Source organism: Oryzias latipes, chromosome 8 (assembly GCF_053564925.1).
Source record: "Oryzias latipes strain Hd-rR chromosome 8, Olatipes_Hd-rR_3.1".
Lineage (NCBI taxonomy): Eukaryota > Metazoa > Chordata > Actinopteri > Beloniformes > Adrianichthyidae > Oryzias > Oryzias latipes.
Genome location: NC_136244.1, coordinates 22,271,447 through 22,299,437, shown reverse-complemented (window position 1 = coordinate 22,299,437; position 27,991 = coordinate 22,271,447). Strand labels below are relative to the sequence as shown.

Genomic DNA, 27,991 nt, shown 5'->3' with positions numbered 1-27,991 from the left:
CGCCTGGGACGCGTGGAGAGGCGTGCCTCAGATTGCGCTCAAATTTGAGTCGGTGCATCAGTGACGAGCACATTTCAGTTTGAATCTGCTCGAAACTGGATCCCTGGAGGGGGTTTGGACCAACTCAAAGGCACGGATGAGCGGACATAGACCGTATTTCAACTTGAAAAGGGAAGTGTGCCACATTGATTGGAGCGTTCTGCTGCGCGCACGCCCCGAGGAGGACGCAGCTGATGGGTTCAGGCAGCCTTGTTCTAAAAGATTATTTTATCTGATCTTAGATGTAGAAAAAATATATAATCTGACTCTCGGAATCTGTAATTTAAACAAAAAACCTGTGCGTTCTGAGAGACTTCCCATCAGCAGCCGCGCGTACTCATTGGATGTGGACCTGTCACAGTCCGGTTTTGAACGGACTGGTAGGTCTGGACCCAGTTGGAGGAGTATAAAGTTGCTTATCAGCAGAAGTCTCGGTGCTGCATCGACTCTTTCCAATTCCAGCAATGACCACCGAGAGCAACGAGATCATGGAGAGCGACTCCCAGCTCCAGCGCTCCCCGAGCAACGTCCCCTTGCAGCCGGTCACATCCAAGGCAAGTACCGCAGCTCTGACTTGAGTGGATTCAACATTATTTCATTTACAATTAAGGTCAGAACGCTATATTTTACGTCATGAGCTCAAAAAATGCGCATCACTTCAAGCATGGAAACTTGGGGCAGTCAGGTATTTTTTTTCCCTTTATTTCAGTCCTGTATTATTCAGCTCATTTTCATGATAATACCTCACAAATGTGGTTGCGTCCTTTAGCTGCAAGCTCATGCGTAAGGTCTGATGTCATACTGTCTTGTCCACTCTGACTGCATGCGCAAACACAAGAATTATTGACTCATAATTATACTAAAATGGTATTTCCATAATTTTGCATCCTATTTTGTGACACTTTTCTACTAATTTCTGCTGCTTTTATGCTGTTGAAAGTTCGTATGAATGTCATCTTCATATGTGGACATCAATGCCCTGATTATAAGCCAAAGCAGATGCTCATCCCTCAGACAGTTATTTGTTGACTAATTTTTGGTCAACAAAAGCTATAAGAGCTCTCACTGTGCCTGTTCCTCGGTGGAAAGCCACTGGACTCATTAGGTTGCTTTCTGTAACTTCCCAGAGTGGATCTTTTGTCCCCACTTCAAGCCTCTTGCCGCCTGCCCACGCAGAACTACACTCGGGCTGCTTGCATGTTTGAAGCGAAGTGACAGTCCTGTGCGGCACAGTGGGATGCCTCAGCGGCTGACTGCCTCTGTGCCTTTGAGCCTCCACTAAATATTTGATGTCTTCTGTGAACTATTCTCTAGCTTAGATTATGATCTTGGCTGCAAACATTTTCTGCCACCTGATCCTCAAACCAGAAACACACACAAATGGACTTCCTCCAACCTGTATCTGAAATCCTAATGTACACAGAAGTCTTTCATTTGCATTTCAAAGACTTAAGCTGCTAAAAAATAAATGTCAGCCACGGGTTAGAGCTGAATGAAGGTGATATCCTAAATCAGACTAGAGGGTTTACTCTGTTACTCCCAGAAATCAACAAGCCTCACAATCTTATAGGCTACAGATAAATATCATGAGTACAAAACTCTGCTTGAGGGTTAACAGGGGAGAAATCTGGACTTTTCCTGCAGCTCCCAAAAGCAGGGGAAAGTATTGTGGTGCATTACAGGTGCTGGCAGACTCGGGAGGGATTCAGGCTGGGGTGTCAGTCTTTGTTGTAAACCATTTGATCACCTGCAGCTGTGGATGCTCTTGGAAATTTGGTGAGAGAGAGGGGCACAAGTAAGACAGCCTCTCGCCAAAACAAACTGTTTTTGACTAACTGAATGTATGCCATCTTGCATATATATTTTGAATAATCTCATAAAATTACATTATTTATTGTTGTATTTTTTTTTCTTTTAGAGATTTTAAATTAGGTCTGTTTAATACATTTCCTAAGATTTCCAATGTGGCAGGTGAACAAAAGTTGGGAAAAAGCTAACACAGATCCAGAAAGTAGATCCACTCCAATGAAAATTGTGTCTTTGTGTTTTTAACATGTTCTTGTGTGGTTTTTCTGATGACGGAGGGCATTTTAAAAGAAAATTAAGCTTAAAATTGCATTTTGGAGTATTGCTTTATTCATATTGTTGTGTATGAGGAGCAGATATAAAAAATGCCAAAGCTCCCTGCTCTGCTCCATTCCAATCCATCCGCTTGCATAGATTGATGGTCTTGAGTATCCTCATCTGAGCTGCATCTGGCCCCAAACTGTACAGCTGGATGGCTCCCATGTTGTTCGCCTTTTGTTTTTGCACCGGTATGTTAGATTGTAAGTTAGCGGGAGAGCATGTCAACCGAAATGCCAACCGTCACACCCACAACTCAGAAGCAAATTTCTAATGAACTCTTGCCGCTCTGCAGAAAGGATGGCCAAGAAAACAACACTGTTTTTTCTTTTTCTTTTTTTGGCTTAAAGCTGTATAATCATAATTAAAAGACCACTGGGAACATTTTCATAATAGATAAAAGATGATCAAAATGGGACTTTAATGCAAATGTTAACCTCTTAGGACCTGACATATTGGGCTATATTACCACAGCATTTAAGTCTGCTTAACTCAGGACCAGTGACTAGTTCATAAAAAGGTTAGGTTTAAGTCTTTTATTACAAATATCACCAGAAGAATGTGCAAAAAAATGTCCAGTAAGTACAAAAACAAAGTATTTGGCTAAATTTACAAAGGTTAACCTGAACAAACCACCACGCCAGCTCTCATATTGTTGCATCAGCAATAAACTTGAGATGAAAACTGGTTTGTTCAATAGAAAAAGAAGTTACTCCAAAACCCGAAAAATCCAGCAGCTGTTGTGATAAAAATGTCGACCTCCCAGAGCGGCTGCAGAAATTCAAAAGGATTTTCAGAAAGCTCTGGGGAGTACGAATGCCTGTTTAACACAGATAGCTCAGAGAAAATCCAGCAAAATCATAAGGGTGTCACTTAATCCATTTGAAAATGAAACATAACCTTAAGCGCCAACTGGGGAAATATAAGGAGCCACATTCATGGGCGCATAAACAAAACGCTGATATGTTCAGACACATAGAGGCCCAGCATAGTGACACCTGAATTGTTGCTAATGATCTGTGTAGAATCCACAAAGGATTTATAGTAAGCGATCTGCAAAGTTTGAACCTGAATCATCAAGCAGCTCCCCCCTTTAGCTGTCATCTCACTTGCTGCGAGGATAAAGGGGCTCTGACACAGATTTGAGGAGCATCTTCAGCGACACCATGGGGCTGTGTGTAAATGGCACCCAATCTGCAAGCAGATTTCACGCGTCATTTTCATGTATTTTAATGTTTTCAAGGTGTTTGTTGAAATGACAATCCCTGGAAAACAAATCAGTTAATTGGCATGCTTATTTTACAGGCAGATGAAGGGGTTTAGCTTCAGCCAGAGGTGAATTTTGATCATAAAACAGCAGAAACATCCTGCAGATTTCTCCTTTAATTAACGTAACACCTTCTCTGCCGTGGCGTTTATTGATGTGACACTTGAGGAGACGTGTTAGCTGCACAGGACTCAGGGCTTTATGAGTAAAACAGACTCTACACTCCTGTTTCAATGAGACTTTCTGCTTCATTAAACAATCCTTGAGATCCAGTATCGTTATGCTAGAGCGTGTGTGTACAAGCAGCAGAACAGAAAGCAGCCAGTGATTATAAATTCCTTATCTCACATTTAGAGTGGAAAGCTGCCATCTTGCCGCATCCTGTTCCCTCTGCACGTTTTTGCAGGAGTTGCACTCACTTTTCAAAGTTTGACAATTTGCAGCATCATTAAAACTCTTTGAATGCTCGGTTTTCTGACTCACTGCTTTTAGGAAGAACTAAGGCACCAACGTGACGGAGGAAATAGGCCTATCTATAAATACTTTGTGGATATGGTACTTGAAGGTGCCAATTTCCTCTGAAACAGCGTATTTTACAGATGACCTCGAACCAAAATGAACAAGGAGACTGTGTCTTTGACAGCATAGTCACATCAAATTATCCTACTTATTTCTAGAAATGACAAAAGTCGCACAGGACAAAGTCAGACAATGTGAATCTGAGCACGACAACAAGAAAAATGCTTATCATTTGGAAATGTTATGAAGGCAGAAATCGGCTTTGCGAATTTCTTTGCCAAAACCTCTGCTCTAATTTTTCAAAACGACTGTTTTTTTCACATGAAACAAGTTTGCAAATGATAAATATAGAGAAAAGTTGCACCACTTTGTTTCAATCCTGTTATCTTCTATTAGAAGAGGTAAATTTTATAACCAATTCAAGATCATTTCTGTTAATGCTGCAAAAAATAAGCTCAACTAAATCTGCTTTATTAGTTTTTGGCTCTATACATGTTCTATACTGAGACTTCTGCATCATAGACACAGAGGGCTATTTTTACCCTCACACTCCCAGTGGGACCAAAGCCCTGTTTAGTCTGTCTTCGCCACAGCATCCCACACATACATTTAATATGGACAGGGACAAATATAGAGTGTTCGACAGAAATAAAAGGCTTATCATTATTTATAGCGACTCAAACCCCACTGTCCCTCTGGAGCTCTGATTTTAGACGTGCATGCTGTCTGCATGGCGAGCCGTAAGAGGGTTTTATAGATGTCAAAACTGTGGGCTTTTACAGGTCTGCTGAGAAAGTTCATCTGCTCAGCTGCAAGATTGATGCTAAAAAATGTTTAGTCCCGCTATATTTATTCCATGATAAATTACAAATTAGCAGGTAAGATTAGATTTTAATGGTTTTCTCAACAATATTTTTTACAGTTAAGTGGAAGAACAGTCAAATTAATGACATCCTAGAAAGTTTGAAGTACATATGGATTGACTTTTAAAAACGTTTATCCATCAAATTAATATTTTCCTCCTGTTTGATACTGAATGCAGTCTCATAAAGTGCTGCTGAGCTGATGTGGCAGGTGAGATGCTCATATCTTCCATGTCTACCCCTCATCTGCCACAAAGATTTACAGTGGTGCATGTGAGTGTACACCAATGCCCCCTATCAAGTGTTAGGTCACACAGGCTTTGACTCACAAGTATGGCACCTTCATCTTACATTTATGTAAAAGCAAACAGGAAAAGCTTCTATGTCCGCACACTGACAGATGATCAGATTAGCGGTAATTGAGAGGTGCGCTGCAGCAGCCAGAGCTGCTCTGCCAACGGTGCTCTGATTGAGAGGTTCCAGCTCAAGTGATGTTGCAAATGATACAGGAAATCAAGATGCCTGTGCTGTTAATGAACTGAGATTGCTCACCGCCTCTTTGTCAAGGGGTTTGAGCAGGTGAATCTTAAAGAGATCTTCGCTGGTTGGAAAGTAGAAGGCCGTTTATATGTTGTGACAAAATTATGATGAGATGGATTGTTTGAGGAATGGGGGGCGGGGGGCATTTTGAAGGAATAGTTTTTGGAAGGGCTTTTTCATTCCTGTAAAAGTACATTTATCAGGAGATCAGATCACACAGCTTAAAGACCCTCTCCAATGTACATTTTTGCTGTTTTTAACATGTTCTTGTGGCATTTTTCTAATGATGAAGGACATTAGAAAATTACACTTAATATTGGATATTTATTTATTCAAATCGTTGTGAATCAGGAATGTGAAAATGCAGTTTAAACAAGAGCATGTTTGAGAGTGTATCCCCTCTATTTTGATGCTTGTAGAGGATCATGTGCGTCTTTGTTTTCCTCATCCGAGCTTAAAAACTGTACGGATGGATAGCTCCCATACTACTCACCATTTTTTTTGCATTTGTAATGTTAAATTTGAGCTGTAAGAAGCTGTAAGCTATTGGTAAAGTGTGTAAACAGAGAGCTCTCAGCAATAGGGAGGGAAAGAGGGGCCGTTGTTGCACCATATAATCGGTCCCGCCCTCAACTTAGAGGCAAATTACTAATGAACTTCTGTCACTCTGCAGAAACTATTTCCCAGAAAAAAACTTTTTTTTGTGGCTAAAAACGGCAAAATCCTATTTAAAAAAATACTTTGAGTTTTTCAAAAGGTGATCTGAGTGGGACTCCAACAATCTTCTTAAATTACTTGCATTAATGAAGCGAGAGTTTATTTAAAAGGATGCAGTAAATCAGAGAAGAGCACTCTGTTCACGCAGCGGTACAACACTCTGCAGCATGACCCACATTCATCACCATAATCTAATGAAGGCAAATCACAAATAGACTTTTGCAGGAAGCATATGGAGTGTGCAAATGTATTCCTCGCTTTTGTTTCTTTGGCTCCATGTGTCTCACACACCCTCCTGCAGACAAACTGTCTTCATATCTTACTTCCAGACACGCAGAGCTGTAAACAACATGTCCCAATAAAGTGATTATGTTTGGCGCTGAGCAGAACGATTGTGGACAGGCAAACAGACGGAGTATGTGCTCCCAGAGCTCCGTGGCCCGCCGGTCCTCTGTCTGTCTGTCTGCCTGTCTGACTGCAGCCATTTCTTCCCTGTAGCGCAGCCACGCCCTCACACATGTCGCCACATGCAGTGATGACAGATAGCTGCCGTGCTCCTAAGAAAGCAGCACCATCAGTGTTAGCAAACATGCTTTCATCTAGTCAGTTGATGTCACTCAACCGTAGCCCACACACATGATGTCCTGTCATTGGAAACAGCAGTACATGTGCATTTGGGATGCAGCAACAATGACGTGTGACTTTGACACATCATGCAAACACGTGTGAAGGCCCCTTAACATGTAAGCCACCTCGGGAACAGCTGTTGACAAGTGATAATTCTTAGTAAATACTTGTTTTATTTAATCAAACTAACCTCCCTTGTCACCAAAGAAAAGCCATTTATTCATCAGCCCGCTTGGTGTTTAAGTATAGGTGCTCTGAAAGACGGGGAGCTTATCTTGTTTGACCATGAACCAAATGCACTAAAACACAAAAGATATGCTTTGTCTCTTTGTGAGAAACATTGCTGGGAATCGGATGTTTCCTTATGAGGTGATATTGCATTTCATGAGTGATGTCCTTCCCTAGAGTGCTGTGTTTGTGGTTGATATTGTCTGTGCCATCCTGGGGGTGTATTGAACATTTGTTATTGCCTCTTGCTTATCTTGTCTTTCTTCTTTGTGTATCTTCTTGCACTGCAGCTGCAGAGACTCAAGCGCTCGCTTTCCTTCAAGACCATGATGCGCAGTAAAAGCGTGGAGAACTTTTTCCAGAGGTCCTACAGTGATGCTCGCCTCCCGCCGGACTTCATCACAGACCCGCCGCCGCCGTCTCCCCCTCTGATGCCCGGCTCCCCTCTCGTTGGCGAGCGCTCACCCTCTATTTCCCCATCTCTTAGCCCCAACCCCTCCATCTCTTCCCACTCTCCGTCTCTTAGCCTTTCTCCATCGTTACCCGCCAAGCCCTACCGACCGCAGATTAACCACTGCTTCCAGGACCATGTCTTTCGAAAGCCCACCAACTGCCAGCACTGCAAGCAAATGATAGTGGGTAAGGTGCTTTGCACTCTCTCTGGAATCAAGTGGGGCTCTGGTAGTTTCCAAAAGGCTGCTGGCTTCCATGCTCTCTTATCTGGAGGACCATTCTGGGTAGAAAATCCATGCAGCAAAAGAGAAATCAGCTTTGACTTCTCAAACTAAATTTTATTGGTTGAATGCTGTAAAGCATTCAACCCTTTGTTTTCCTGTTTCTCTTTATTTATTATTATTATTATTATTATTATTTATACTATCTTCCGCCGTTTTTTGACACTTAACTACTTCTACAATTTTTAACCGATTTTTACCATTCAACTTTTAAAATGTTCAGCTCTTTCAGCTTATTATTGGTATGACTTTTGGTTTTTCAAATCCTTTTACTTTTAAAGATATTCCAGTTTTTCCGGGAATTTTTGCTCTATTAAAATGCATTGGGAAGTTATGGTGCCCGAGGCGCCAGGTTCGACACCCGGTTCGGACGCTTCAAAATTTTCTTCCAACCAACTTTTAAAATGTTCAACTCTTTCAACTTATTACAGTTATTACTTTTGGTCATTCAAATCATTGAACTTTTTAAGATATTCCAGGATTTTCCAGGATTTTTTGCTCCATTAAAATACATAGAGAATCCTTGTGCTAAACTTCTTTTACAGGTTTTTACTTACTTTAACCATTGTATGAAACAGTTCAGCTCATTCCTTTCCTTCAAATCTTCAAATTTTCATTAATTCAGCCATTTTTTCAATAATTTCAGGCCTTGTTTAACTCCTTTTACAATTTTTTTACCTCAAAAATTTTTTTTACCACCACTTTTGGTCCTTCAAATCCTTCGACATTTCAAAAGTGAAGGCTCATGGGAAAGTGTTGATTCCCAAACCATGAGTTAGGTGGCTGTTACGAGTAGTGACTATGATGTTTTTGCACCACATAAGTTAGTAGTTTAATGAAAATATAATGCTGTATCGTTCAGCTAGCTAGCTGATGATCAATATATCTCTCCATTATACATGGATGTGTGTGCAAAACCTCATGGCACATGCATAGTTGAGAGAATTGGTCTTGTTGCATTGCATTTGCAAGAATGTCTCCTGCTGCAGGACGTGGCTCCACTTTTACTGTCAAATGTTAAGTAGTCATTATGGGATGGAGACTGTTTGGCAGCCATTTTGTGTTTTTCAAATTTGAAACCTCTGTTTTTTTCAACCAATATAACTTCCACATACTTGTCGCTAGAGACACCGTTCAAACATTAAAATGATCACAAGGCTTTGGACTATAAAATACGTTTAGAAATCATTATGGGATGTCGACACAACCTAATGTTGGTGGCCTTATTATGACAAAATCTGAAGCAAATATTGCAATAAACTTAATCCATGGCTGGAACTGAACAGATTGAAATTCACTGGATCTGGACATATAAGGAATGTGGGCGTGGTTAGCCAACAAACTTCGTTGCTAAGGACGTCCAAAGGTTTACTTTTTCCGATTTGTCTGCAACTGACGTCGATTTGTTCGTCATGCCCCGGTGACCCAAACGTAAAATGGTTGCTATGGAGATAAAATTCATAGAAAGCCGCCATTTTGAAAAAAATTGATTCTCTGTCAACTTAGAACATGTAGGTTTTACCAATATGATACTCTCAAACAATGTGTTTTTTGGATTCAGTTGATGATGCTGATTCCAATGCTAGCACTTTTAGCCATTTTAGCAACATCTTCAAATTTTCAACACTTCAGCCATTTTTTCAACAATTTCAGCTTTAATGCTTAACTCCTTCTACAAACTTTGACCTATTTCAGCCTTTCTACTTTTACAATGTTCAACTTTTTCATCTTATTCCTGCTAGGACTTTTGCACATTTAACTTTTCAAGGTTTTCCCAGTACAGTTAAGCCATTTCTTCAGCTAATTCAGCTTTCATTCAGCAGTACAGCATTCAACCCTGCATTTTCTTCTGGAAATGCAGCTCCTTCTAGTTCTAGATGTAATTTGGATGGTTTGCCTTGAGTGCAACTTTAGTTCAGATGCATGCCAACATTTATTTCTAATTTACTCCCATGAGCGACTAGCCTGTAGTATTTCTGCTAAATCTACATCCTGTCATTGTGATTGATTACAGTCTCCCAGCTTTCTGCATATTTGCTGTTGTTTTGCATGCATTGCAGGTTTGTTGATGCAATGCATCACGCTCCTCATCTCCTCATCAGTGAATCTTAAAACGAGGTCGAGCCTTTTTTCCTCGTTAAGCTGATTTAGTGCAATCAATTTCCTCTCTTTAAAGTAAAAATTGCCTTCTCATTCTGTTTTTTCCATTTTTTTTTCTAAAGTGGTTTGTTGATGTGCTCCTCATCCAAAACAAATTTAAAAACCGGTTGTCTTTGGTTTGGATGTTATTTTAAAAGGTGTCTTCATCATGAAAAACCCAATAAAAAGAGACATTTTTAATTCCAAAACAAATAAGGAGAAAATTAAACATCTTGATGCTCAAAGGGCTTTAATGACTCGAACACTTGAAATCAGAAACGCCGAAGCTTCGGGAGCTACTGCCAAACCGATTATGACTGAAATGTCTCCAGCTGGTTTCCAATCTCTTCAGTATTTAGAGGAAGATGAGTTGTTGGGGTCACTTCTGCCAGTGTGACCAAAAACAAGCAGAGCTTGTTTGATTTAATCCAACATGATAACATCTTTTTACCTGAAAATCCTTTTTGTATTCTTTGCGGTTTGTTCTAATCACAGATGTGCGGTTAAACCCTTTTTTTCTGGATTTTAATGTTTTTTTATTTTGCTGCTGCTCCACGACTCGGTCTTCTGTCTTGGTTTTCTAATCTTTTTCTCACTTTGCAGGAAACTCCAAACAAGCTTTGCGGTGTAAAACCTGCAAGATGGCTGCTCACCTGTGGTGCACCTCTGAACTATCACAGCAGCCGTGTCACGGGAAGGTGAGAGCACAAGCACACAAAAGGATGCGGCCTCAATTGCAGCGGAAGCTCCTTTCCAACGCATTCACCAAACCCTTCTTTTCTTGACTAAGATCTGACATAAAAGCAAGTTTGGTTGGAAGCTCCAAGCATGCCTCACTTACCCAGAATTCCTCTTTTATCTCAAACCGACCAAATTGACTTCGACCATCACATCTAGAACAAAATTCATACCTGACAGATCTGGAAAAGAAAAAAGCATGGATATCTCTTCTCTTAGAGCCGGCAGCAACCTCTATTTACCAACTTTAAATACACACATAACTAAAAACTAACAAGTTGACAGAAACTAATCGCCATTAAAACTGGTATTTACATGACAGTCTGAATTCTTGGAGCTCCCTGCATCTGCCTGCAGAAACTTTCGTCAGTGCTTTCTCTGCTTTCATTATTCAGTTTGCTGGAAACCTATGTATTTAACATTTCAGCTGTCTGGGCTCAGTTATAGAAACACTTAGCACCCATCTGCACTCATGTCACTCCACCAAGTATTTCCCATAGTGACGCATCTCAGAGAGTGGGTTTTTGCAGCATGCGGTTCTCTGACATTACTCATGGCTCAAAAAATGATTCGTTTAAGCTTGACTTGATGAGAAATTTATATATATTTTTCCGCTCATCCTTCATCAAATCTATAAAAAACAACAGCAGCTCATAAACTTAAGTGTGAGATTTATAAAAGGGGATTTTAAATATCTGGTAAAGTGTGGACAGAGAGGCTGCAAAGCAGTTTCAAATCTTCAAAAGTGCTTCAAAAGATTCAGCTAGGACACTTGAGTTTGCACAAGTGTCACAAGTCATTTTTATTGCACTTGCTCAACAAATACACGTTCTCCAATTTCCTGCTCACAATATTTTAGTTTCAAGGATTCTGACCTCTTTAAACTAATATTCTGAGCAAAAAATAACCTGAACACTCAAAGTATCATAATTCACACTATATCTCATCAAAAAAAATTATATTTCAAAAGTTTTTTTCATTGGACTCCATCAAACTGTTTAAAAAATCCATCTTAATTCTAAAAAATGTAAATCTTCTGTCAAATCTTTGATGTAGTGGGCGTAACAGGCTTAAAAACAGAAATTGTAAACCATTAAGCAAGATTTAGGCTTAGTTATTAATAGACCTGTCCAGGATGTCGCCTGCTTTCGCCCACAAGTGGCCAGGATAGGCTCCGGCAGCCCCGTGACCCCGAAAGGCAATAAACGTAAGAAGATGAATGATGAATTAGAGTAAATTCTTATATTTTATTGGTTTTAATTATAAAAGATGCTTGAAATTAACATTTATATTACCTAAATGCCAAGTCAGCAAGGCGGTTTTTTGTCAAAAATGTAGTTTGTGAACCAGTTTGTGTACAAAAGAAAAGTCAAGCTAATTTTTCCCAAAGAAAAACTGGAGTAAATCAACATGAAAATCATTTGAACTGCATCATTTGATCTGAAGGGTGATGGTCTCTAAACAAAACTAATGGACTTTAAAAAAAAAAAGTCTTATTCTCTGTTGGAATCAGGCCCCTTTTTTCAGGAAATTATGGTGTCCCATTCTACCTTTGATCTGTGTTTTTCCTCCCCAACATGACAAATGAAGCGGCTGATTTGCATGTCAAGGCAAGGGCAAACTGATCGCAGCTGAAACAGTTACTGCGCTTAATTCAGTGTGAAATTGTCATCTTGCAGACTCACACTCAGGGGATCACACGTCCACGCCAGCGTGTGAGCCATGTGCACACGTGTAGGTGGCTGAGTGAACTCTTTGTTCAGCAGCAAAGACAGCAGATGCTTTTTTTTTTCTTGTTAGCGTTTCATCACACAAACAAGTTCCTCTCCTGCAGCAGGTGCAGTGGTCTGGGCGACCTCACATGGAGGTGAGGTCTGTTTCTTAATGGCCCCCCGATCTACTCATTTCCATATGACTCCATTAGGGCCCTTAAATCACTGCACAGTCGGATCCATTTTCCTTTTTTGCTCAGACTATAAACAGGAAGTGATGGAAACTGAAAAAGCCATTCTGCTTTCTGCTCCCCTTTATTAGTCCGGAGCATTCAAGCGAAACTTCAGCTCGCCCATGCTCGTCAACGACCAATTGTCTGTCGTGAAGGAAGTTCTGCCGAGCCAAGGTGAGCCTCCCCGCGTACATGCGCGTGTGTTTGAGTGTGCGCACCCTGTGCTTACGTTTTGTGACGTTGCTCTTGTCTAGTGTTTTGGTTTATTTTTAGACAGTTGTGTGTGTAACTAATGCCTTGCTCTCCCCTGGCAACTGGGGGGCATGAGGCAAAAAAAAACATCAATGGGAAAAAACTGAGCATCTCTCGAGTCTGGTGGAGTCTGCAGCCTGAACACATGCGGATAAATATTTACAAGGTCCAATGCGCAGGAGATTTTTGTATCTTTGATTACTCCTGTTTTGTATTTCAGGCTGAAACAGGATATTGATTTTTCTTATGTAACGCATAGGTTTGCATTTTGATGCTTCTGACTTTAATAATCTTAAACATCTACCAATTTTTAAATTGAAAAACATTTTTTAAACTGGATTTAAAGTCCCACTCCAATCATCTTTTGATCTATTTTCAAAGTGTATTCTTAAATGTGAGTATACCATTTTTAGCCAAAAAATAAATAACCACATAAATAAAAACTGTGTCATTCTGTAGGACATAGTTTCTGAAGAATGGCAGGAGTTTATTAGAAATTTACCTTTCAGTTATGGGTGGGACTGTTTATGTGGAGTAAGCCTGCCTCTGCTTCCCAACATCCCACTGTTTACACTCTCTACCGCTAGCTCACAACCCAAACTAACATTAGCGGTGCAGAAAAAAGGGTGAGCCGTATTGGAGCTACCCGGCCGTACAGTTTTGAGTCAGATGCCAGCTCGGACGAGGAAAACAAAGACGTGCATGGATCAAAATGTCTGCAAGTGGATGGATCTCTGCTACAAACATTGTCCAACAGTATTGTTTTTCTGCCTGATTCACAACAATTTGAATAAAGAAATACTCAGAAATGCAATTTTAAGCTTAATTTTCTATATATATGTCCTTTATCATGAAAAAAAAAACCTCAATAGCATATTAAAAACACCAAAAACACATTGGAGTGTGACTTTAAAATCATTTTAAAAGTTTCTCACAATTGTGAAGAGAAAAGATGATCCGCTCCAACTTATTTTGCTTCTGAGTTTGTTCTCTTTTGCATCTCACCTGTTTGTTTTGCTCAAAAAGAAACCCCTTGGTAGCAATTCTTTATTTCACATCAACTACACCTCACTGTCATGGGGTTAACATCTTATGCTGCTGCACTTTTGTTTTATCTGTACTCCTAGGAACAATTAACCCAGAGCTCCATCTTCCCCCTGGGCTCATCACCATGCAGCCTCCCTCAGCTACACTGACACATGACTGAGGGTGCGCTGAATAACAAGTTGCAGGATGAAACAAATAACTGGCAGAAACAAAATTAGCTTTACTTTTAGACCTCAGGCCTGGAAGGAAATCAGTGTTCATTCAGATTACAAAAGGGGAGAAAAAAATCTTGATATTTTATTTAAAATGTGTTTTTGTTAAAATGTCTCTTGTTTTTTTCTGTCTTTAATCTTAAATCCAAAAAAAGAAACAACAAAAATGCCTTTTCTTAATTTTGAATTTATTTTCATCCTTGCACCAACTCTTCTTTTGTGCTCTAAAAACCATAAAATTTGAAAACACATGTCTTGCTGCAGACTTTCTGCTTCTTAGGGTTCCTGTTACCAAAACGACTGAAGCACAGATTCCCATTGCTTTACTTTGCACCATCCAGCAGATAAATCCTTTCATTTGGTTCAGAAAATCTAATTTGTTAAGTCAGATTTGAAAAGCAGTGAGCTCTGTTGCCTTCATGGCACGCAGAGGCAAGAAAAAAAGGTCATCTTTATTCTCTTTCTTTTTATCTCCAGCTGGAGTTCAACCACAGCTGAGGTACATGTCAAGTGTGCAGATTTACTTGAAAGCTTGGAAGTCTTTCTAACTTTAGGCTGCTGCTCACATCTAAAGTGGGTCACTTTGGTTCAGGGCTCGTGCGTTAGTACAGATATATTTAAACAGCTTCCTCCAGAATGGCGAAGGGGAAAAAAATCTGTGGTGTTTCTCAGCATGCAGTCCTCACTGTGGCGTGTCTCGAGCTAAAGTGGATAATTGTGTGATTTTTTTTTTTTTTTTTTTTTGCTTTCAAACATGAGGGTGTATATGTGTGTGTGTGGTTTCAGAGACTGCACGGATGCGTGTAGATCCCGTTTATGCCGCCTTGCGCTATGGGACGTCCTTGGCACAGATGAGCCGCTCCAGTTTTGGCAGTCTGTCAGAATCGCCAACACGCAGTTTGGTATGACAACATTAAGCAGGTCTAATGTATGTTACAGGCTCTGCAACTGTAGGGATTTCTTGTAAAAAAAACTCAAATTTGAACAAAAAGAGTTCAAAATCAGAAAGAAATCTTTTGCATGTCCCTGAAAAGTCTTCGACAGTTTTTGGATTTGTCCTCAAATAGACTGCAGCAGACATTTAGTCTGTTGTGCAAAGCTTCAGGATGTGCAGACAAGTCAAAATGCAAAAAATGTAAAAATCCAGAACAAAACCAGAATCTGGCAAACAAATTTTGACCCAAGGATGATCGCTGTCTACCCTGGATAAAAAAAATATCAAAACAGGACAGATTTGTCCTCGTTTGTCTTCAAACAAAAATAAAATGTCAGTTAAAAGTGTTGCCACCTTGGTCTATAATTGTGAACCCACCAGACGCTAAAATAAAAAAGTGCAATCCTTTTGGCTGAGACCTTATTGTTTCCTCTGTTTCCTTCTTTGAGGGGGAGGGAGGTGAGGAGAGGCAGCAGAGGCAGTGCAGCATGGAGGAGGAGATAACTCTGGAGACAGGGGGTAAACACTTGTGTTTTCGTGGCTCCATGTGGACTTGTGTTGTGTGCGTCCATGCTTCTCCCATCTTTAGCTCCCCATGAGTGAATGAGAAGGTGTAGAATTTTTGAGAACAACTGCTCCTGTGAAAGCTTTTCTTTCTGTCATGTTCTTAGAAAGATGTTTCTCTGCTTGCAGACACTCTGGTCGCTGACGAGGAGATGGAAAAGGAGGTGGACGAGAGCAGCGAGCAGGCGCAGGTTCTTTCAGAGGACAGCAGTGCAAAGGTGCAGCAGCTCCGCCTTGCAGCAAGTCCCCACCTTTTGTTTATGTTTGTGTCTGACCGCCTGCCCTCTGTGCATCTTTGTGTCCAGATACCAAAGCGCATTGAAGTCCACTCTATCCACACCTATGTCGCGCTCTACAAGTTCCTCCCGCAGGAGCAGAACGACCTGGAACTTCAGTGAGTAAAAACGACTCTTTTTGCAACCAGATGTGAGTCTGCAGGAGTGCTTTTTTTAATCACAGTACTGCCGTGTGCACTGTGTTGTGGCTGTAGTAGTCTCTGGCTGTTGTTCCTGCAGGATGATAATGTCCTCACCATCTGCAGAGGACAGAGCCGAGGTGCCCTTAAGGACGACTAATTATAAACTCAGATCCCATCATCGTCCCAACATAGAGCTTGTGACTGAGCAGTGTTCACAGCAGAGGAGAGGATAAAGACAACGAACAACCAAAAGATGAAAGGGAGGACAGACAAAGAGAAATGCGTTGAAACTGATGCATAAAAAGCCAGAGAGTGAACAGGAGAGGCAGATGAGTGCAAATATCAAAGTTGGAGCTCTATGAAAGAGAAAATGAGGGGAAAGGATTGAGAGCAGGATGTGTTTTAGGGTGTTTTTTTGTGAGTGCAGAAATGGGTAGAGGACAGCTTGTTAGAAAAGTAGAGCAGTGGGACTTTTCACCATCTGCGCTGCAGTTCTGCTCGCATGTCACTGAACAATGTGCATCCCAACAATTCCTCTGAGGAAGAAGTTTGGGCAGGAATAAAGATTGGATTCAAGGTTTTCACAGTGAAGCTCATGTCCATCCAAGAAAAATAGAAAAATTAAATCCTCGAGCGGTGCCAACTATCGCCCTCGCCCTCGCCTTTTGACACCCTCACTGGTTGAGCAGTTGCTACACACCCCTCACTCTCCCCTTCTGCCACCTGAGTCAACACTGCCTGAGACAAATTCATCAAAAAAAAAAAGTTTTTTATTTTTGGTCACCGTGGGGTGGCAAACAGGTCTTTGCACTTTTTAGAAGAATTGGCCAGAGTAAAATTTTAAGTTTTCTTGGCAACGGATGTTTTTCTTTAACCACGCCCACATTCCTATTATATTCATATTGTATGTCATATCCTGGCCTTGAGCAATTCCTTGTACTTAAAATTACATAATTGCCACTAAAAATGTTTTGTCATAAAAAAAGTGATCAAAACACTTCGTGTGTCAGGTTTTTATGTTCCTTTTATATTTGTTTCAAAGTAAGAATACTCATGGCAGCGTATTTCATTTTAGAATTATTTTCAGGGACGTCATGACTGATCCCATTTACAGGCAATCTTTATTCTTCCAAAAGTCATGCCTTTGTAATGAGTTTCTGAAGTCGTTATTGTAAAAAATTGCTTGTATCCCTGGTCATCTTTCAGGCTCCAGATACTTTCAAATGTAAATCTGTAATACTTTTCCTGCAGGGACTGATACAATGCAAAGAGCTTTTATTTTGAAAAATCTTTCTTGCCAGAAAATTTAAGACATCTTTCACTTGGAAAAAGTAAAAGCAAATGCAGGAAGAACTTCATCCTTTTAAGTTAGATTTTTTATTCCTATGTTGGCCTGGATTTTTCTGAAATCCACAACTAAGCAGTCGTGATGAAAGTGTGTGCTGCTGACCCAAGCAGGAACAGAAAACTGTGAAGGACGTCAATCAAACATGGCAGCCCTGAAGCTTTTTTTTTTTGGCAGACTGTATATGTATAAGGAAAAGCGGAGCCTTTTAGCCCACACAAAACCTTGTATTCATAAGGACAGAATAAATTGGGTGAAGTGGAAATACTGACGAGACAGAATTTCATTTAAAACATTAAAGGAAATGTTTCCCGAGTTTGCATTTTTATTATCACAGCAGAGACTTATTTTAATAGGCGCAATTTAGTATTCACAAGCTTCTCTGAAAATACAGCATTTCATTCTGATAGACCTTCTTTTAAATTTTTCTAATAATATGGGCGCTATAAATAGCTGCAGCTGTGTTGGATGATAACGCAGGAGGGCTGCTGCTGGGATGTTGTTGGGGAACCTTGCCCGTGGATTTGTCGTCGGATAAAAGCTTTTTTTTATAATTAAATTTAATAGTTTGCATTATGTTATTTTTTTACAGCTATGGCAGTGGATGTGACAAATCCTGCAGAAGACAGCAGGATTTCTCTTTGAAGTTTACATTTTTAGCCGGAAAGTAGCTGTGAAGAGCTTCATTACTACTTTAAAGATTATACCAGCACCCACTTTTACTGGATTGTAAAACTTTATTTTGACATCAAGTCAGCCTGACGATGCCACTGTTTTTGACCTGCCCTGAAGTAACATGGAGAGAATCTAAGTCCCATTTTAAAAGCATTCCTACTGGTCATTTAATGATGATTGCACCATTTTTAGCCAAAATTTAAAAAAATCGTTGTCATTTTTTTAGGACATATTTTCGGCAGAGCCGCGGTAGTTCTGATTGGAGCGGAGCAGGGAGCTTGTGACCCGCCCAGCGTATTTTCTACATCACAAAAGGCTCTTTCCACTGACATTTTTTTCGTCTGCTCCTGATATACAACAATTTCATGAAAAGAAATACTCAGAAATGCAGTTTTGAGCTTGAATTTCTGGTATATGTTCTCCATCATTAGAAAATGGGAGCCAGTTTAGCTCGTGCTGGTTTGCGGCGCCTTCCGTCCGTGAAACCCGGGTTCGACTCCGGGCTGCTCCCTGTCCCCTTCTCTACCCCTGCCGGTTCCAAGCCCGGCTTGAGAAGGTTGCGTCAGGAAGGGCATCCGGCGTAAAACATTGCCAAATTTACCATGCGACTCATTTGCTGTGGCGACCCCTGATGGGAGAAGCCGAAAGTGGAAGAAGAGTTCTCCATCATTAGAAAATGTTCAAAAGTACACGTTAAAAACACCACAAACTTGATTTTCGTGTGTCTTTTAACCCTGAAGAACAAATTTCTTCTGGGCTTTTAAAAACTGTTTTTTGTTTTGTTTATTCATTTTGGATATCAGCAATTAACAATGAAATAAATACAAGGAAAAAAATTAATACAATTTAAACAATTAAACAAGAAAATGGGTGTCAGATTTTGCCCAGTGAGTTAAAGTTTCTGCAAACTATCTTCAAAAGACAAGTTGGGATAAAAATTTCAACTGCAGTTTTTAGGCGTCACCGCCTCGTTCTTCTGTTAATCGTGTATGAGCTCGATCATATAGGGCAGAAGTTAGTGCTGAAACCCAAGAGACTTAATTTACGGACAAGCAAGTGGGACAGCGTTCCTGCCTGTGTTTCTAGGACAGTGAGGGGTATTATGAGGAGAAGAGCTCCACCAAAATGTGGTTGCATCATCAGGACGCAGGCCAGATGGTGTTGGTGGCAAATCGAGTTCAGCTTTCTCCAATGCAGTGTCAGCTGCTCAGTCACCCCTGCAGGAGACACCCAAAGACCCAAGCCATGTTTTACCCACCTCAGCTCTGTAACCATGGGTACTGCTTGCTTTTTGTGGTGGTTAGATAATGTTATCTTTTGTGCTCCTTTTTTTCTTGCTGCTGTTCCTCCGTCTCCCCATCATGTAACCCACTCTTGTCCCCAAGTCTGCTTTTCTTCTCCTCCCCATTCAAGGATCCCTTTTTTAAAATCCTCTCTCTTGTCTTATCTCCTGCAGTCCCGGAGATCGGGTTCAGGTCATAGACGACTCTAATGAGGAGTGGTGGAAGGTGGGTAATAGATCTGCTGCAACAATCTATTTGTGTGTGTATAAACGTGTGATGTGTGTTTGCCCTTGTGATATATTTTTTGTATGCGCTTCCTAAAATCTTGTGCAATTTTCAAAAACAAGCAACCATGCAGACAAAACAAAAGACTTCCTATTGAAAAATAACAAGAGCTAAATATAATAAGTGTGATATTGCTTTAACCTTAGCAAGATGTTTGTGTCTCATATACTCCAAATAGACCCAGGTGTGACATTTGTCTATGTGATGTGAAAGTCTTTTTCTTTAATCTGCATGAATTTATGCCGTTTAGGATTATGCAGCTGTTATTAAACACTTAATCACCTTTGATGTGAAGCATCTCTTCAATAAATGCGACAGCACCTGAGTGAGCAAGGTGATAAACAGTAAAATACTGCTGCATAAAACAGGATGTCATCAGCTTCCTCAGAGAGTAAATGTACATCATTTTCTTCATGAATGCACGACAAACAAATCTAAAACTGTCTGGAGTTTCATATGATTTTGGTGAAGGTAATAAAAACTATTTTCTGTTTCACCTCACCATCAATAGATGATGGCAGCCAAAAAACGTTTGATGCTCTGTGAATGACAATAAAGGATGAATTCAAATAAATACACAGACTTTTGAGACTAAAATTGGATTGTGAATGAATCTAAAAGAAGATATGTCACACGTCTGCATATTTCAAAGGTGGATTTGTTTACATCCCTACTGTAATGTGTAGTACTTTATTTGCAGATATTTAAAAGAAATCCTTTACTTTCCAGTATTAATGTCTCAAAATTGGAATGGATTTTGTGACTTCAGTTATTTTCTTTGAAAAACCAGCAGATTTGGAAGTTAATCTGAAGTGACAAATATCCCTCAAAGCATTTTACATTCAGATGAAGTCCAATAAAAGGAAAGGAAGGACCGACCTTGAGATTTAAGTGTAGTTCATGAAAATAAAAAATACAAGTTATTTTCTTTAAAAGAGGAGAAAACAGAGAGTAAATGAAAAAACTGAAGGCTTTTGGCTCCAAAGATAAGAATGCTATATAATAGAAACAGAAATAGACTACAATAATTGGAAAGATAGATATTGTTTCATAATCTTGTTGCATTAAACTGTTCTATTGTGTGGAGTTAACTGGTTCAGTTACTGAACATGAATTAAGTTAAATATTACCTCAAACTGATTTGTTAAAACAAAAATAAATAAATTCCTCTAAAATGCAATACTTTTATGATAAGTTACCCCCAGAAATGGTTTCAGATGAAACATTTTTAAACTCTCGGGGCAGATTGGAGGCATTTTTAGAGTAACAGGATGGCTAAACCAGTACAGGCCTACACAGGAAGCTGTCATACATGTGAAATTCCAAATGTCAATTGAAGAGTGAAGAAAAAGAGAAGAAAATGTGAAAAAAAATAAAGAAATGTCAGGGTTCTGCGGAGGTCAAGTTAGAACTTTGAGAATCAGGACCATTTTTAAAGGTTCATCACCTTCTTATAAGTGAAGCTACTCCTTGATTCAGGTAATTTGGTCAGATCATTTCTGTTCTTCTGAGAAATTTGACTTTTAGGAAATTATCTAGAAGAGCTTTCACTTCTCATCCAGCTTGTCCTCCAAAAATCGAACACTGAAAACAATTGAAAACTGAATCTTAAGAAAGTAAAAAGACGCTTGTTTCAAGAAAAAAAGTCTTATCTTAATAAGAAAAATAATCTAATTAAGTAAGTTTTTCAATAGCAAAATAATCTTATTCTAAGAAAACTTATCTTTGTGGCTTGAATTCTTTTTTGAAAATGAAAATTCTTGGTCAGACCATTTTTCTTGCATCATTGACAAGTTGTTGTTTTTTTGGATGTTTAAAGACAATTGTTAAAAGGTTACGAATTTTTAACCTTTTGTAGTGGATCTGTTTCTGCAGTGAAAAGCTTTTAGGATAAGCAGAGAAACAAACCACTTTGGGCTGGACTTAAATTCTGACACATCAACCAACTTTTGTCATAAACTTGAACTTCCTTTGAGGTTAGTTCCTTCTGGTCATCATTTGCAGCTGGGGCAAACCCTTTCCCCAGTTTTACTTTTATTACATTAACCACCTGAAAAAAAGAGTGTAAAAAGGTACAAGATTATTGGTTCAGTCTATAAATGGTTGAAGCCATGGTGTAAGCATAAAATATGCAAGAAAACGTTTGTCATTATTTCTAAGGTTATTGTTTAAATACATTTAGTTGACCAGGAAAAGCATCGACGTCCGTGTGTGGATGTGGCTGTGGTGCAGAGGTTGAGGGGTCGACCTCCACTCTGTCTGCTCATGTTTCAAAATGCCCTTTTGCAAGGCGCTGAACCCCACATTGCTCCTGGTGGTTCAGCCTTGCTTTTCCCCATCCTCATTGGTGTGTGAATGTGTGAAGGAAACTGTGACAGTACAGCACTTTGGGCCTTGACAAATATAGAAGTATACGCCAATACTGTAGTCATGTGACCTGTCTGCATTGGATGATAATGTATTTTTATTTATTTACCTATTTATTTATTTATTTATTTATTTATTTATTTATTTATTTACTTGTCCCGTCCAACAGCTGGGCAAACAGATGAGAGCTGAAGGCCTCTTGTGTTGGACATATTTTACTTTAACAACAGGGGTTATGCATCTTCTGACAAACCAGAGGTATGTCTGAATAAACCCCTTTTGTAATCGAGGCCAAACCTTATTCATTTTAATCATATTTGAAAATCTTTTGTGTTGGACCGGACGGAAAAGAAAAGGAGGGAAGAAGAGAGAGGGATGTTAGAGGGTGATTATAGATGGGGGGGGGGGGGGGGGGGGGGGGGGGTAAAACCATGAAGCAGCATAAAGCAACACGTTTCTGGATGGTTATTATCACTACAGTGAGGTTCAGATATAGTCAATAAGGGCGGGGCCTGTCCACACACACACCTGGGTGTCACAAACATTCCGGGCCCAGGAAGCCAGCATGATAATGTATTTTAAGACAGTGCTGTGTGTCTTCCAGGGTAAAAGTGGAGACAAGATCGGCTTTTTTCCCTCCAACTTTGTGCAAAGAGTTCGTCCAGGAGAACGCGTGTGGCGAGTCGTTCAAGGAACATCTGGGAACCGAGAGAGAGGCCACATGGCAGTGAGAGAGTCACAGGTACAACACACTATTTTTGTTTTTCTTATTTTGTCCCTATCCTACGTTTTAATGATAAATTGGAGACCGGTTATTATCAGAGTGATTGTTTGTTTGTTAGTATTATAATTGCTTATTGAAGGTAGATTTGCAACTTGTGATTATAAAAAGGGGTTGTGGCTGACAAAAAGACAAAGAGGACACTGAAACAGACTTTTGAGCTTTTTCAGAAAGCGGCACCGGGCAGAAATACTGGCAAACAAGTAGGCCACAGTTAACCCACTCCCATGTTAAAGGCACTCCAACTTGAGGAAAAAGTTAGACAATGGGTGGGATGGCTTATGATTACAGCGCAAACAAATGTTGCTTTTGTGGAAAAGGGGCAAAGGCTCAAGCACAAAAAACAAAAATCGAGACAGCTAAACATAGAGAGGCCGGTTTGGCAACAAAAACAGCTTGAAAACAGTGGAGAGGGGCTGGTGAGGAGATGAAGGGGAAAAAAAATGCAGAGGAAAATGGGATTAGCGTGCTGCAGTGTGAGCTCAGAGCTAGACGGGCAGCTTTGAAAATAGCAGAAAATCTTAGAAAAGCAAGACAGGAATGGGTCTTTAGGATAAAGCCGCTTTTCAACATGGAGAAAAGTGGTCCAGTAGGCACGTGCAAAGGTGAACTGAAGGCTCGCTTTGCACTCTTGCCTCACAGCAAGAAGGCCCGGTTCAAATCCCAGCTGGAAACTTTCTGTGTGGAGTTTGCACGTTCTCCTAATGCATGCGTGGGTTTTCTCAGGGCACTCCTCCCGCAGTACAAACACATGCTTCATAGGGTAATTGGTGAATTTAAATCATCCCTAAATGGGATTGTGTGGCCCTGCGACAGACTGGCAGCCAGTCTGGGATGCACCCAGCCTTCGCCCAACAGTAGCTGGGATAGGCTCCAGCAACCATGTGACCCCCAGAAGTGACTATCCAGGCTTAGAAGATAGATGGGCGGATGCGTTCAAGCTGTCCTGTTTCATATGCAGTGAGTGGGCTAAGTGTGAGTCACTGTTCATAGATGATCGAAAACATCTAACTGACTTTACTGCCACTACACAGATTAAATTATCAAACGTGACGAAACAAAATCTCAATTGCTCCAATAAACCTCGTGATTTTTCAACTTTCTAAAATAGAAATAATTTAAGGCTGCAAATGTGTTTTTAGCACTTAAAACAATTCTCTTCCCAAAGTCTACTAAAAAGAAATTTCATGAAAAGAGAACACATAACTTATTGCATCAATGCACAGCAAAAACAGGTAGCCTAATAATAGGAAAAGAACACTAATCTTAAGGAACAAATCACTAGAAAATAGTTAAATTATTTGTAAATGCAGCAAATAACTTTTACCGACGTAGAAATGTTATAAGATATCAAAACCTATAAACAATGAGTTCCATATAAGCATTAAAAAAGGAAAAAATAAACTAAAAAACAAATTTTTAGATAGATTTACTTCAAATTGGATATTTGATAGCCCCATGAGAAGTATTTTTTATTAGTTCTAAGCATATGGGTTGTACTTTTTAGGTTTTTATGTTCCTAATTGTTTTTCATTTTGATTACAGAGACCAAAAACTCTAATTTTTTCCCCGTTTCTACCTTAAGGAGACAAAAAGCTCTTGCCTGTGCTTATTTTGAGAAAGCTTGAAAAGTTAAAAGCAGAGATAAGTTAAAACACCTTAAAACATGGTAAAAATATCCTGAAAGCCTAAAAATAAGGTTTGAAAACCAAATGCAAGAATCAAATTGTTTGCGGTGTACATGCAAGACCCCACATGATGCACTAAGCAGGATCTGTATACTTGCATTTCATTAAAACATTGGAACAAAACCGTGCAATTTCACATTTTGGTTACCAATTTTGCACAGCTTTACAGTTTAGAAAAAGAATAACATGAAGTATGTATTCTCTGTCCGTAGTAAAATTGTTTCTCCTTTCTAATATTTTACAATTATATTTATGATATTGGGTCTTCTTTTAATACAACGAGAACTTTTTAAGAGCAAACCTGAAATTGCTTTATCGTCTAACCTCACTCTGGTCTGATCCTTTCAGATCTGTGTTGGTAAGAGAGATGACGGCGAGGTGTTTGTGAAGCTGAGCAGTGGGAAGAAGAGAGGCTTGGTCCCCGCTGACTCCATAGAGGAGATCTGAACCTTGTTTGTGGACGTCCAACCCTCCTCCTCCTCTACATCCAGCTGGGTTTTCCTGATATTCAGCCCTGCCCTCCATCCACCCTCTGGAGAACTAGCAGCCTCCTCCTTCAAACCTAATAGAAAATATGCACTTCTGCAAACATCTGGAATGCTGATATTTGCAAGACTGCAAGCCTTTGATGAAGCTATGCAGTCTCCAAACTTCTACAAAATGAACTTCTATTCAATTTTTAAGTGTTGCTTTTTACATGTGTCTGTTGAAAGTCAGCAGTGATGCTTTGACAAAGGTCTAAAAAAGGCTTTGGATGTTTCTTTACAAGCGTGGGAAGAGACTGAAGCTGTCATGGGAAGATCATGCTGGTGTGCCAGTATCCAGTTTTTTTCCTTCCCCGCATGAATCTCATCTGCGTCAATTCTTTGTAGGATTTTTGCCCTAGGGACCGATATGAGCTTTTGGTACAGCTACGCAATAAGAGACTCATGCCAAAAGCAACCACTGCCATCAATGGAAGCTAAACTGCCACTCGGAGACGGAGGACTTTCAGATGACAACAGAATAGGAGTAAACCTAGAGACTTTCAAACTTGCACATCACCTTGTTTGTAGGTGTAAAGTATCGGTTTAAATTGGCCTCAAAATGCTATGATTTTTTATCTCTTTTCCAGGCCTCACAGAAAGACTCCAAAATGCTTCAAGGAAATGTTTATTTTCCATTTCTTTGCAGAATAATTAATTAAGGATGCTTGAGACAAGACTGAACAACCCTCTGGGTCTTAGTAGTGACGGTCTTGAGTCTAAATCATCTATCGCTAGATCATCACACATAGACGATGTGGAAAGAATTCAGTCTTTCCAGTCAAGCAAGAAAAATGTGTTGTCAAGCGTTGCAAGTGGCCAAAGCCTCTTGTTTTTGTGCTATTTTCCATGATGGAGCTCGCAGGTCGGTGTCTGCTGAGGCCCGCCGAGAGAGCAGCGAGTGCTGCCTGGCATTTAAACGTGTGCGTTCATGTTCAAACAGCAGGAAGTAAACTGCAGCCAGTCTGCCTGAAAAACAACAGCACAAAGGGGACGTTTCGGACCACAACGTCGAAATCTAAGTTCCCCTGTAAGTTTGTAGGATGCAGAGAAAACACAAAGAGAAGGCAATACAGTGAAAAGGAAGACTCGAACCATTATGAGTCAGCACGCTTTCAGGTAGGCTGGTCCCCATGAGCACACAAGTCATCATTGATCAAAAGTCAGCCTGTCATCTTCCACGCCCTCCCTGGCCTCTCCTGTCCTCTTGTTATTGATGTGACTTGTCAGTTCTGACTTTAATTTGAACACATTTCTTTGCTTGAATGCAAGTTCACTCCTGGGTAGTTTAGAAAAGAGAAAAGAACAAAGAAAACGACTTGGAGCAGAAGATTCAACATAAATGAGGAATTGTGAACAACGTTTTTTTTCTGTTTGTCAGAATTCAAATGTACAGTAGCTGACTTTTATTCTTTGTGAAAAAAAAAACATTGTTTTAGTTTGTCAAAACAAAAGTAGCACTTTATGTTCATGAGCTGTGTTTTACTATGACGTATCTTTAAGTTAAATGTCAGCAAACAAAATAATAAATGCAGTTTGTCTTCATCCTCAAGCTCTTTGGTGGATGAGGTTTGCATCAGCAGGCGAGAAAGAAAAATTAACAATAAAAGAATAATAGAAAAACTGGATTTATTTGGTTGAACGTCATGTTTTTATTCCTTTTTCTCAGACCAAGAAGTAGTTTGACATGTTCCTTCTCAAGTCATAGCTGGGACTGTTATAGGTTGACTGGTGACTCTGCATAAGTGTGTCCATCCATGTGTGTAATTGTTATGTACTGGCAACCTGTCCAGGATGTACGCCACTTTAGCCCTGAGGTAGCTGGGATAGACCCCCAGCAACCCCCTTACCCTGCACAGGACACAGTGGAAAAAGAATGGATACATGTGTGTTTCCACAAGAGTCTGCCTGAAAATAGAAAATAAAAAACCAATAATCTTAAGGGAAAAAAATCATTAGAAAGTAGTGAAATTGTCTGACCATGCTGCAAGTCATTTTTACTTAATGGGAAATCCTTTCATAAGATATCAAAATCTAAAATCAAAGTACCACCCAAGCATTTAAAAGAAAAACATCAGCTAACTGTTGGACAGAATTACTTCAAATTGAAGGTCATGTTGCTCGATAATAAATATTTTTTGGCTAGTTCGAAGCAAATGGTTAGTATTTCTTCTATTTTCATGTAGTACATTTTGATTACAGTGACAAAAAAAACTAGTGCCATAAGTGGAAATAACTCATTTTACAACAGAATGAACAAAATAAGAATACAATCTCAGTAGAATCTTAATATATCCTCATAAAATCTAAAACTAGCACTTATTCTTAGAACATAAATGTTACAATTTTGTTTCCAAAATAATGACATTGAATGCCATTCTAACTTGTTAACATTTATTAAAAATAAAAAACAAGTAATATGTTTTGACTGTTTAAAAATATATTTTAAGTCTTTTTAAGTATGAAATAGTGCACTGCTGGTTTGCTGTCTTGGAAGACGAAAAGAACCTGATTTCTCCACTGGTGTATGCAGGTTCACAGAGCAGAGGGATCGGCTTTTTGTCTTTTCTGTATCTTCGGTCACGCCAGTTTAGATTATCGACAGCCTCTAAACAAGGACGCTTCTACACAATTGATCTGTGGTTTTCATGCATAAAGCAGCAAAAAACAGAGAATTTCCAGATTGAATCGCAAGACAGCTGCAATATAAATAGCACAAAATGGCAGTGATGGAGGGATTGTAATTAGGGTCTGTTTACCTTATCCACTGCATCAATCAGAGGAAGATAAATGATCTCTATATTTAACACAGACTGTTACAAGAAAAAACAATTCTGCCTGGCTTCGCAGGTTTGGCTTTAAGCAGCATATAGGTCACTTTTTAAAAGTTTGCAAGAAACAGAAAAAAGTATGAACAGACAGCACTTTTTAGGTCAACTGTGTTCATTTCAGAACTTTGGTCTTTACCATGACGTCAATGAGGACGTTTTTTGAAATGTTGGCATCGGATGTTAAAGGTACTGAGCTAAAACAGTCAAGGAAAGTATTTCCCTCAAACGCTCTTTCCTATTATTTCCTTATTTAAAAACAGAAAAACAAAGCAGAAAAAGAAGTTTAAAAAGGAAGCAAAGTCTTC

At 39.7% G+C, this 27,991-nt stretch overlaps 1 protein-coding gene across 4 annotated transcripts; it reads left to right on the top strand.

Moving 5' to 3' along the window:
* The first annotated feature begins 7 nt into the window (after nucleotides 1–7).
* Nucleotides 8–26,483, top strand: LOC101169458 (SH3 and cysteine-rich domain-containing protein 2). Of its 4 annotated transcripts, XM_023957419.2 has the most exons (12): nucleotides 20–419; nucleotides 502–593; nucleotides 7,215–7,563; nucleotides 10,401–10,495; nucleotides 12,570–12,654; nucleotides 14,778–14,893; nucleotides 15,375–15,444; nucleotides 15,619–15,707; nucleotides 15,795–15,883; nucleotides 19,384–19,435; nucleotides 22,467–22,604; nucleotides 24,680–26,483. In XM_023957419.2, exons 1-12 carry the CDS (start codon nucleotides 137–139, stop codon nucleotides 24,776–24,778), a joined length of 1,557 nt encoding a protein of 518 aa, XP_023813187.1. In that variant the 5' UTR covers nucleotides 20–136; the 3' UTR covers nucleotides 24,779–26,483. The 4 variants fall into 4 exon arrangements, with proteins under 4 accessions (XP_078807912.1, XP_023813188.1, XP_023813187.1 ...); XM_023957421.2 differs by having other exon boundaries at nucleotides 359–593; XM_078951786.1 differs by lacking the exons at nucleotides 19,384–19,435; nucleotides 22,467–22,604; nucleotides 24,680–26,483 and adding an exon at nucleotides 16,005–16,904 and having other exon boundaries at nucleotides 8–419.
* Nucleotides 26,484–27,991: the final 1,508 nt, after the last annotated feature.

Bases quoted from the DNA above. Each gene is read 5' to 3' on its own strand.
- LOC101169458 (XM_023957419.2), top strand. From the start codon at position 137: ATGAGCGGACATAGACCGTATTTCAACTTGAAAAGGGAAGTGTGCCAC. The intron at 14,894-15,374 runs GTATGACAACAT...TCCTTCTTTGAG, and splicing joins AATCGCCAACACGCAGTTTG to GGGGAGGGAGGTGAGGAGAG. The intron at 22,605-24,679 runs GTACAACACACT...TGATCCTTTCAG, and splicing joins TGGCAGTGAGAGAGTCACAG to ATCTGTGTTGGTAAGAGAGA.